At 45.6% G+C, this 12,448-nt stretch overlaps 1 protein-coding gene across 2 annotated transcripts in view; it reads right to left on the reverse strand.

Annotated features, from left to right (window-relative positions):
* Positions 1 to 12,448, reverse strand: part of DNMBP (dynamin binding protein) — a 61,230-nt gene that overhangs the window by 31,947 nt on the left and 16,835 nt on the right. For both annotated transcript variants that reach the window (XM_061636342.1, XM_061636341.1), the window contains 3 exons: positions 8,085 to 8,238; positions 4,525 to 4,647; positions 2,092 to 3,954 (listed from right to left, as the gene is read on the reverse strand). In XM_061636342.1, the coding sequence (XP_061492326.1) occupies positions 2,092 to 3,954; positions 4,525 to 4,647; positions 8,085 to 8,232 (2,134 nt within the window). In that variant the 5' untranslated portion in view covers positions 8,233 to 8,238. The remainder of the gene's footprint in view (positions 1 to 2,091; positions 3,955 to 4,524; positions 4,648 to 8,084; positions 8,239 to 12,448) is intronic.

The following is a 12,448-nucleotide window of genomic DNA, read 5'->3' on the forward strand; positions in this document are numbered from 1 at the left end:
GCTCTGCACAGGTGTAGAACCCGCATATGGGACTCCACATAGACCACAAAGAAGAACAAAACATTACAAATTCTGACGGGGGCGGGGAAACACCTGGGAACTTAGGCTTAGAGGAAACATCAGTCAGGAAGCTAGGCAAGAAATTTATTGTCTCTCCCCACAACAAGAACAGGACAGCAACAAGAAACTCCTGACTTCGCACAGATACAACTACTCCCAGTGTCACCTAATGACTGACTATACAACAGCACTATCAGCACACATCACAAGTAAATTTGCCCAGTCTTTTATTCACTCAAATAATTTGAATAAGGGTTTCTATAAGTGCATCTTCCCAAAGACCCAAGTAGTAATGACCTCCCACACATTAAGTAAGAACTGTATAGCATTCTGTACCTCAAAATTGATGCCTACAATGATTTTCAACCACTAGCCATTCCCCAGATATGCTTCCTCCCTCAGATTCAGTCTCACTTTTTTCACCGTAGTCCCCCACCATGGCTCATTATCCTGCTAATATGTGTCCATTCTCTTCCATCTATGGTACCAATATACATCCTGCCTCTCTGATCTCATGCTCCTGCTGAAGGAATCCTCTTCAGAGCGTAACATTAAATTCCAGAACCAAACACAGAGGAGCTATCCATGTCGAGGGACTGCAAGGCAGATCAGGAGGATCTGGGGGCCTCAAGAGACACAGAAATCCAACCTCCCCCTCAAGACACGGACAGCTCCTGTGCAGAATCGGAGATGGATGCCGAGCAACTATTGAGTCTCAGGGAGTGCGGGCACCTAAAGGTGCAGGATCAGTGGGCTGATCAGGAGTAAAGGGATAGTCATGAGTAAGCTATTCCTCATGAGTAAACCTACTTTTCAGACAACATGGATGGCTTGCAACTGTTCCCAGGTGGGGCTCTGAACGCTCAGGCTTAAAAGCCTTCCATTCCAAGCACAGCATGCTGGAAAAGAGTCACTTTATGTTAACTCCCTGTTCTGTGTAACCCTGGCTGGTCACTGCCCCCCCCCCCACCGTGTTTGACTTTTGGCGTGTCTTTGGACCCTGCTTCTAGTGCTCCCTGCCCCCCGTTGAACATTGGGCTGTTGCTGGACTGTAGTTCTGATACTGGCCCTGGTAAACTCTCAGTTCCTCTGCCCGTGCATCACCTGGAGCAGGACGCTATTATCTATTTTTTTTTGCCTAGGTCCTGGGTACTCTTTTCAAGCCAAGTCTCAGCAATATCACCTGGAATTTGTGGGGCTCTTAGCTGAGAAGCTACAAAAGGTGAGGATGCCATCAAAATCTAATGCAAAAGAAACTATAGGACACATGATTTCTTAATCTAACAGCACAAATGAAGTCCCAACAAGTTTCAAGCAATACAGCTTTTCCTCCAGGGAATGTTTGCTGTTAAATGAAGATACATGAACACACCTACACAACCTAGTTCCCAAGTATCTTTGGCAATACCTTCTCCCATATGATTCCCCTACCGTTTTAGAATCTGCCAAGGAATACCTGTCCCTGGTGCCATCCTCTCAAGGTACAGCTGTAATTTACAAGGAGCAGAGCCTTTCTGTAGTGGCCCCAGAATATACTTCCTTATTTGTCTTTTACCTTAATCTCTTTTCAAAAGCAGGTTAAGATGTACTTATTTCACCAGGCATTTGGAAACTTAGATTGTTTTTGCTCTTAACTGTATTGTTGTACATCCTTGCCCCCTTCAAAAACACCAACAGAGCAAAAGACAAATCACATCCCAGCACTGGGTAGTCACATCTTTCTCAGCTAATCAGGCTTCCAATGGGGGAGGGCCACAGGTCAGTGGTAGAGCATCTGCCTTGGCTGGGAGAGAGCCTGGTCTGAAACCCTGGAGAGCCTCTGTCAGTCAGTGTGGACAACACTGAGCTAGATGGACAAATGACTCTGCCTTGGTATAAGGTAATTTCCTATGTTGCTCTGACAGAGGGAATGAGTGGGCTTAACATAATCAGTCCCTCTCACCATCCCACCTGTGCCAAAAGGCAAATCTGGATGGAGCTTCTCCTCTCCTCTCCGCTCCCCCCACCACCAAAAACTTCTGCTGTACTCACCCCTCAGCTCCTGCAACTCCAGGTGTAGGGTCGACATTTTGCAGTCACAAAAGTCCAGATTTTCCAGCATCTTGGCTTGCCCAGGTTCACCCTGTGACTGCTCCAGCATTACACTGAGCTCCGCGTGGGTCTTGCTATAAACATCTAGTTCTTGCTCCAGTTCCTGGATGCGGTCCAGCAGGAAGAGACACTGAGATGCACCTTTGGGATCATTACTGCTGCCTTGTCTCTCTTTGCTCCCTGACCGTAGCTTGGCAGAGCCTAGGCTCCTCTTCTGGCTGCCGGGAGGTGGAAGCGGTGCTGGCCTGGAGGGCCGCACAGAGGTTGGAAGAGACTGAGAGGGAGGTGCAGTTTGGGTGCTGTGGCCTGAATGAAGTGGGGCACAGACAGGGGTATTCGGCCGGGGAGGTGGTGGCCGTAGCGCCTTTCTCCTCTGTGGAGTGTGCTCCACTGAACCCCGTACAATGTCCTTCTCAGAGCTGAAGTCCAGGATGGAAAAGTGCCGGGAGACATTATCATGCTGTGGGGTCCCGCTGCTGTCATATCTAACAGGGTCCACCAGACTCTGCTCAAACTGAGCCAGCTGCTCTGTCAGTTTGGAATCAAGGTCACCACAGCTTTCCCCGTGGAACACTCCTTGGGGCTGCTCGGCTCGAGCACCACGACAGACAGGCCAAGTGTCCAGGCCTTCATGGGTCCCACTAAAGCTGGAAGAGCAGGATTTGGGCTTCCGCCGCTGGATGTCTATGTAAGTGGCCAAGTCCTCACAATGAATGTTCTTATGGGAAAGACTGTGAGCCTCTCCGTCCTGTTGTGAGGGCTTGCGGGCCTCCGCGTGGCTCAACAAGGTCCTTGGGCTCTGGCTGGACTCTGTGTTACTCACCTGACCACAGGGTTGTTCCTTTGGCTGGAGTGGAGGCTGAGGTATGCAAGAAACTCCATTTAGGACTTTAAGAGAATCCACACAGGGAGAGCTTGACATATCTGAGGGAAAAGATCCCAGCCTGCCTTCATTCTGTGGGTCAAACATTTCATTCTGTTTGACATCAGAGTCCAAAGCGTCTTCTTGCCTCACTGTGAGATGACCGGGTGTCTCCTCAGTGCAGGCCGAGCTCCATCCAGGCTCCTCCCACATTGCAGGGGGACCTGCTTCTTGTGTGCTGGCTGCCTCAGAGCCCTCTCCCTTTGGCGGACACCCAGATTCCCATTTCACTCTAGATGGCGGACTACTCTCCTCCAACCTCACAAATCTGTGGGGGAAAATGCCACGTCTCCCTCGAAGATTCCCCTCCAGCCAACCATCTTCCAGGACCCCCAGAATCCGTATCCTGTCTCCCACCTCAAAGTCCAATTCTGCAGACTCCATGGCTTGGAACTGATAGAGGGCGATCCCATAAGGCCCTGGAAGCTCCTCCCCATCACTCCATGCCTTCTCCTCAGACTGTGAGTACTGGTCTTTCACTCCATTCATGCTATGGATTTCCAATGATGCTGGCTCCTCTGGGTTGTTCTTGGCTTTTAGGGGACCCAAAAGTTCTACAAACCCCTCAGGGAAGATACCTCGGTGACCTCCAAGCTCCCCTTCAAACCACCCAGGCTCAGGGATCCCAACAATAGTAATCGTATCCCCTTCCCGGAAGTCCAGCTCCTCCTCCAGCTGGGCTGAAAGGCCCATCAGCGCTCGAGCCTGACCCAGGGCATAGGATGGCATCTCTAGGGTGGTACCATAAGGGGATCGAGGGCCAAAGGCTGAGAGGCAGAGTTCTCGCACACAAGATGATGGGAAGAAGCCTCTGTCCCCCCAACAGCTTTGGCCTTGGAGCCAAGAAGAAGCCACAGAACCATCCAGAATCACCAGGTCTCCTGCAGAGGTAAAGAACACAAGGTCAGGGAATTGCTCAGATGTCATTTACAGAGTGTTCTTCAACTTTGGGTCCCCAGATACTGTTGGACTACAGCTCCCATGATCCCTTGACCAGTGGCTAAGCTGGCTGCAGATGATGGGAGTTATAGTCCAACAACATCTGGAGCCGCAAGGCTGAAGAACAATGACCTACAGCAACCCCTTGCTTAGAGCCCCTCAGTTTTAAGGTCCTCAGGGTTCGAACACAGGGAGGTATGGGCAACCCCAAAGCCACAAGGGCTCACAGCACACGGGATGGCAATTGCCAAGCAACAGACATCTCAGTGCTAGGAAAGGTGGGTCACAACAACTATTCTAGGCACTTTCCTGCTCTTAGATGTCCTCAGAGCTCAGTCTAGCAGAGTATGGAGCTGCCAGCAGCAAAAGCTCTCAGGTCATTGTAGCTGGAGTTCCGAGAAAGAAGCGACATTTGTGGTTCTCATTTAGACTCTCAGAGAAGTCTACATAAGGACCAGGCACAGGTCCCCCTTTCCCCACCCAAGGGATGCAAGCAGGGATTCCATCAGTACCTCTCTGCAAGGTGAGGCTGCCAGGCTCCTGGGAAGTAAAATTGCTGGTACAGACAAACAGCTTTTCCCCTTGCTTCAAAGCAGGGACATCCACAGGTTCCACAAAACTGCTGGGAAACTGTCCTGGAATGAAAGAGAGTGAGAGTAAGAGAGTATTGTCAATAGAAGAGAAAATGTTTCCATTGACAGAGATTATACACATGCTTCCCCACCCACACATTCCACTATTCCCCAGGACGTACGAGCACCTGATTCTTCATCTCTCTCCACATGTCTAGAATTCCCACTATCCCACTCTTCTTTCCAGGATCCTCTCAGCCTTTCAGTGAAGACAAGCTAAGAGAGTTACAAATGTAACCCACAAAACAATCCTGCCTACTAAAAACTCTTGTTATCCCTCAGTCCTGCAAACCAGGGGACAATGAGGATGACTGCAAGGTGGTTAACCATTCCACGCTTTCTCAGATGGAGACAATCAATCCTATGGTGCGCACGCTTGAAAACTTAAAAACTGTCTGCATGTATTGAGTATAACTAGATGAGAGCAGATAAATTTTGAAAACGTCTGGCGAAAACACATCACAGAAATGTTGCACCAACAGCATATGAATATGAAGTTGCCTTGCATGAAAAGCCATTGGTCTATCCAGTCTAGTATGCACCACAGTGATGAAAAATCTACAGCTCTCTAATTAAGGATGCTTGCATTATACTATTGAAACATTTAAACAGAAAATTAAGAGTGCCTAGCAAGCTTTTTTTTTTCTTTCAGGAGAAAGGTTGCCCTCTCTTTTACCAGAATGGAAACCAGGGATAGTAGCAGGACAATGAAATCCCCCCAAACTTTGGGCAGCGCAACTATTTTCCAGGGCTGTGAGGTCGGAGGAGAGTAATCCACCCACATCTTACAAGTATTGGTTACTTACATTTATTTTTATTTTACTTATTAAAAGATTTAACCCCGCCCTTCTGTGCAAAAGCACCACTCAGGACTTACAACATATAATTATAGTTTCGTAAAAACAATAATATAAGTCAACCAAGGAGACAGAATCAGCAGCTATCATGTTAACTATGGCACTGATAATTTTTAGCAAAAGCATGAAGAAGCATAGGATGTTGGTCTACGGCAGGAAAGGGGAATCTGTAGCCTTCCAGATGTTGTTGGACTCCAAGTCTTAGCAGTCCTAGCCAGCAGGACCAGTGGTCAGACATGATGGGAATTTTTAGTCCAGTGACATCTGGAAAACCAGAGGTTCCCCATATTTAGGCTACGAAGAAGGAAAATGAGGAATATTAAACAAAAAGGAAAGATAGCCATGTTGGCCGTTAAAAAAAACACATTAGGGCAATACCTTTGTTAGACCAACCAAAATGTCACAAAATAGTATACAAGCTTTCAAGTTCTGCAGGACTCTTCAAAAGGGGCAAGGAACTTTTTCATTCACCATTGAGCTCGTTGAAGAGTTCTGAAGAACTCAAAAGCTTGCACACTATTTTGTGACATTTTTGGTTGGCCTAATAAAGGTACTGCTTTAAATCTACTAATATAGATTGTGGAATATTATGTTAATGAATAAGATCATTGGCTATATACATGTATGGGAGGGAAGGGAGGAATAATTCAACATACAGTTTCTGGGAAAACTGGACTATTTATCCAATTTTTGGATCCGCTATAGTCCCAGAAAATTAGCACCAATTGACATGTTATCAATATGATGAAATGGATTTAGCTAGTAGGGAAACTGTACGGTTTAATCTGAATTATTCTTACTGAATGGTCTTGTTTAATATGTTTTATTCATAGAAAATAGATCTTTTACAAAAGGCCCATCCGTCATGATGTGATTTCTTCTTATCATCACCTCATTAAGATGATGAGAGCATGTCTTGGTAAGGCAAGAGGCAGATCAAGATTGGTCATAATACATTCACTACAAAGGCCACACCCTATTGCTTAGATGGAGCTGAATTCTCCCAAAGCTGAAAAATATTTCTCTTTCCAAGGCATGGGCCTTATTTTATTTTAATTTTGTTATTTTAATCCAGTATAAAGTTCAGCTTTGAGAGCAAGGCTGAAAGGAGCTGTTTTATTTTAATGCACTATACAGATTACTCAAAAGGACTTTGAGTTCAGATGTTCAAAGCCCCTCTACGCAGACATGTCACCTACAGTTAAGATGGCAGAACTATTATTAGAGATCATGTTACAGCTTTGTCCTGTGGTCCATGCAAGACAGAGCCCTGAGTGAGAGGGAAATGAACACACAGGCTTGATAATGGCACCCTCTCCTGGCCATGAAGCATTCTCCCATATATATATCTTGTTTACATTTGAAGTTGCTGTACTGCTATATAGCTTGCTTGAGACTCTAAGGATTTACAAAGGGAGAAGTTAAATCCTCAGACTCCACTGAACCTGCATCCCACCCGCTTGACCAGACAGCAGCCACTTTGATCGTGCCATAATAAGGTAGACAAGCAGAGAGGAATAGAAATGACCCATTACAAGAGGAAGAGGAGGGATTGGCACTGCATCTTCCTCTTTTCCCAGGGCTGAAGGTGAGATACCTCTCACCAAGTGGCCATGGGCTGGGGCCAGTTGCTAAAGGCAGACTGATGCAGCCAGGGCAGAGGTAGACGGCAGCTGGTAGAGGCACCAAAAGGGAATTTTAAAAGCAGAAATCAAAATATGGATCGCAAGGGAGGATCCAACTCTGCAACAATGTTATTTGTTATTTAGTTATTTTTTTTGTAAATTGTATTGCTTTTATTGATGTATTTTTATATTTGTGTTTATTCTTTCTTTTTAAGCTGCCTTGAGGGCCTTAGGCCAAAAGGCAGGGTATAAATAAATTTAATAATAATAATAAATAATAACAAGGACACTGACTGGCTTGTGATCTTGAGCAGACCCTGCTCTGCCATCTGCTAAACTGTTGCAGGTATTGTTGTCATGCTGATCCCACAACCTGATACGTTTACATTGAGACATGCATCTTTTATTAGACTGGTTGGCTTGAGGAAGCAAACAGAGAAAAGGGGGGAGGGGAAAAACTAGCTTTGGGATATAGACATGTTCCAGCTAAGACTTTAAATCAGTTTAAGACATCATGACCACATATGGAGGCCACTAAGTCACTTCCTGTGGTGGCTGCTAATATATGGTAATCCATTTGTCTGGAGCTCACCAAGTTGGCCTCCATGCCCTTTTCCCCATGCTGCTGCAAATGTGGTATATTGCACAATAAGCTCTTATCCTGGTGCACTACTAACTGCAAAACTACTCCTCTACTCCACCCCGTATCATCCCTACCCCATGACTATGTTGTTTCTCCCTCTTCTCCTAGAAAGATTGTAGCAGCCACCAAGGAAATATTGGAGATCTATTTCTGGTACTTGGCTGGTATACCCAAAGCTCCCAATTAGAGAGAGGGTAATTTACTTAGCTCTAGTTCCCCCCTCCTCCTAATATTGCTTCATTACTGGTCTGGATTGTAATGATCATTGGCATGCTTCTAATCCAGCCATTCCTATGAGCCCAACAAGCCATTTACCTATGACTCCTTCCTTCTTCCCAAGGAGCCAGAATTCGTCTATGACAGCCAACACTTCTATGACGTCCCCCACAAACAGTGGCAACTCTTCAGAGACACTGGGACAGAAATCAAAGACAGCCCGTACCACAGAGCCTGCCTCCATCATTGGGATCTGTAAAAAAGGGATACAGAATTAATGCTTAGGAAACAGGGGTGGTATTAAACTACAAGGGGTATTTATATAGGAGCAACCCCACAAGCAGTATGGAGACTTGCATCAGCCACTCCCCCATGGATACAACCGGGATGGAGAATCTGTGGATCCTGATGTTGGATTACAATTCCCATCCATCCCTGACCATTGGCCAGGGTAACTAAGGCTAATGGTTGTTGGGAGTCCAACAACATCTAGAGGGCCACCGGTTACCCGTCTCTGGGATAAAAGATCACAATTGTGTGACATAATCTTTCAACCCCCACCTAGGTAACCACCCTGTACCTCAAATTCAGCACAAACAATATTTGCTCTATCATTTCAGCCAGCGCTATTCAATAGGGTTTAATGGAGCTACCATCAGATTAGGCTACCATCACTGCTGTCCTTTTCCATAAATCTCTGTGGGATTTGCTCCATCACCTTGGTCACTGTCATTGCCATTTCCTGAAACTTTTCCCACTCTACAATATCCTCATTCTCTATAAAGACTTCAAAGATGTAGGACTTTGTCTGAATAGTAGCCCATTTGACTACTGGTATGGGGGTTAATTTTGCCCTCCTGATTCTGTCCTGGCCTTCTTTTCTACCTTACCTCCTTCTCAGTGTTTCCTAGCTGTTGGCCTTCAGTTCCTCTTCAGTCTTTGTTCCATGCTTTGCCTTCAAAGCTTAGTTCTTGATGATTTTAGCAGTTTTGCGATCCTGTTCCAGCTTCACTTCTAACCCTGGATGAATTGATGGCAGGCTCCATATCCTAAATTACATGCTCCTGCCAGAAGTGTGGTATACCCAGGGCATGGGGGGGCATACCTTAATGGTAATTGTATGCAGTAGGTCTCAGATTCAATCCTGCCATCTCCAGATTTTTTTTAAAGGTACCAGGTGATGGGAAAGGGCCTTGTCCTGAGACCTTGCAGAGCCACTGCCAGTCAGAGCAGACAGTACTGGGCTAGATGAACAAATACCCTGACCTAGTGTAAGACAGCTTCCTATGTTCCTATGAGTATCTGGTACCTTGATAACAAAAATTTGTACTGAACCTGACCCAGCTTCCACTTAGCCTTGGGATCCTGATCTTGCAAAGCCTCCTGCAAAGATCCTCCAACCTGCTTCTATAATCCACACAGAATAGTTCACCATCTAGCTTGGAGGGCTGCTTTCTGGCCCAGCCAGAGAATCAGCAATGCAGCAAGGGCAACTTAGACTTAATGGCTAGGCAAATGCTTCTCTCTTGCCCCAAACAATTTTGTACTTGTAAAAAAAGGAGAGAGAAAACAGGCACTCTTTTTATCAGCATTCGGGGAAAAGTGACATGACACTGGTACTGGAATGTGAGTTATCCCATTCTGAAAGCATTGTCCAGACAGTGTGCTAGATCCAGAAACACACAGCACTATCAAGATTTTTATTTTTAAGGAAAAGAAGTCCAACGTATCAGCTGAGACAAATATCATAAAAAGGGGAAACCCATGGGTTGTCAACATGGTGCACAAACAGATCAGATAATGTACTAGGAGATACAGAATCAACCAAGTTGCCTCAGCCGCACTGGTAAACTGTTAAACTGTGGGGAGCCTGCAGGGAAACTTTCCAAATGCTCAGTCTACCGGATAGTTTGTTGTGGGAAAGGAGCAGAAGTGGGGATTCTGCTGCCGCTTGCAGCCATTCCCGCTCATTTCCCCAAGCCCCAGAATCAGGCTGTGTGAAAAGAACAGAGGATGAGGAGTCAGGAGAAGAGGGAATTCCTGTCAGGAAAGAACTTAGCATTTCCCTGACGCACAGAAAGTGAACTCTCTGCTGCCAAGGCCCAGCAAGCTATGTGCAAAATGGTGACCAGTACAATCTACATGAAATCCAGCAGGCAAATTCCCATGTTATTCTTCAAAAATGGGGCAGGTCTACGTGACCCTTGTAAGGTCGCCATCTTTTTTTTTTTTACTGGTTCCTGCTCCTGTGCCTGTAACAGCAGCTTGATCAGTAGATATTAGCAGGTGGTAAAGCTCATCTCAACCATGTGAAAAGCTTCACTGTGCTGTAAAAAGTGTCCCTCGCTGTTTCTGCAGGTCACACTGCTGTTAAATGTGCCAGGATGCTCTTTTGGGTTAGTGAGCAACCCCATGCTTGAAAACTTTCAGAAGAGGGAAGCTCAGTTCTACCCCAAGGCCGCTTAAATGGGGGAAGGAGGGAAAGCCTGTATGCCAGAGATACAGATCCTCTAGTCCCATATAATCCCCATTGCTGCCAACATCAGAAATCAACAGACACAGAACACATTTACACATTAAATGACACATCTGCCTTTTCTCAGACAATGACTGGTATCATAGGCTGCTCCTGCTTCACCCCCAACAAATCTCCCCCCCCAATGTGATAACTATATTACTGTGCCTGGGAGCAATGTCCAAGGCACTTGCTGCATAGATCTGGGGACTGTGTTTACAGAAGTGTGTGTAAAGATCCATAACACAGGATGGGTGTATGTGAGCGAAAGAGATAGAGGAAGCAAATGTATTTTGCTGATGGTATTACTTTTTTATCAGGCATAAGTGGCCACACTCAGGGCAACTGTATGAAGATTACATCTCCCAGAAATGCTGCCTTGGCAATTCCAAGCTTTTATGCTTCTAGCACACCTACAGGTTGCACTTCAACTAATACCCCAAGCTGCAGAATGTGTAGACTCAAATCATCATGTGTGCATCAAATCATCACTTTCTGCCCCAGCAAGCTGACTCCATAAACAATAAACCCAATAAAAGGGAGAGATGTCGGCACATATGAGAATGATCAGGAAATTACATAAAAACATCTAGGAATATAAAAACAAAGTTGCTAGGAATCCAGAAGTCCTGCAGCTTGCCTCCCTACAAGATAATATTACATCACCTAGAATCACAGCATACTACACAGACAGAAAGAGAGAGAGAGAGAGAGAGAGTACATTTGCAGAGCAGAGTTCAAGAGGACTAAAGCAAACCAATACGTACACTACAGAGAAATGCAGACTCTGCATTGTAAGTAGAGGGATCTTCTTCCTATATTACTTTGCTTTGATTTTATGCTATCTTCTGGTGGAAGTTGCTAGTAGTGATTAGCTGAACTATTGTGATGTCACTGAATGTTCACAGTCATTCTAACTGTTAAGGTAATGAAGCCAACAGAATGACTGCAAAAAAATCAACTTTGTGAGAGATGTGAAAGGCCCATTTGGCTGGGAAAACAAATGTAAGGAGAAGAGGGATAAACTATAAAAAAGTTCCAAGAGGCAAGCAAGCGAAAGGGAATAGAGTCCAGAGGCAAGATAACCAAAGAAAGCAAAACTTGCACTGGAATGAGAAGCAAGAGACCTGTGGGAAGGATGGATGTAAGAGAAAGACAACTGGGAATAAGGATAGAAAAGGTTTAGAGTTCTTTAAGGCAGACCTAATGAAAAATGGACCGGGGGGGGGTTCCATAGGATCTATGAGCGGGCTGCTGGTAGGAGGCTGGAGTGAAGACAAGAGTGATGGGCAGGCAGAGAGACTCACTGAGAACTGGAATGGTAACAAGGAAATCTGATAGATCCAAAGAAATAATGCACTAGTGGAGTCATGCAACTGATATGACAAAGAGTTTTAAAAAAGAAGTGGACTAGGGGCAAATGTTACCTCACATAAGAACTGGAGAGTGGGGTGCTATGTGCTAATTGATAGGAAGGAAGTGGATAGGCAAGGGAGATTTGGAAGCTCAGGGACCATAGGCCATTGGGGTGAAGGGCTGCTAGGTCCAGACTCAGAGAGGCCTCCTGTACCTTTAAGGGTTGCAGAAAGGGAGACCTATGCCAGGTTTGGCTTCTTCTTATTGCTGAAGCATTATGGCTTAGCAACCCTAAAGAGTCAAGAGGCAAAGAGGTGTAGAAGCAGAATTGCACATATTGATCTGAATTAACTAGATGAACATCAATAGCATATTAGTGACTGAGACATTTTTCTTGCATGTCTCATGTGGAATATGTCTAAAAACACAAGAGAGCTAGCAACCTTTTTACAAGTTCTTCAGCAAAGCCCATATTCAAAAGCCACAGCGACTTAAAGAGTCCCTGCTTGAAGAGAAGCCATAGCTGGCAGTGCTGCCTAGCATAGTGAACAGTGCATGGGCTCCCATCTGCCTGCTGTCTATAGCCTTGTTT

The sequence above is a fragment of the Rhineura floridana genome, chromosome 7 (genome assembly GCF_030035675.1).
Source record: "Rhineura floridana isolate rRhiFlo1 chromosome 7, rRhiFlo1.hap2, whole genome shotgun sequence".
Taxonomy (NCBI): domain Eukaryota; kingdom Metazoa; phylum Chordata; class Lepidosauria; order Squamata; family Rhineuridae; genus Rhineura; species Rhineura floridana.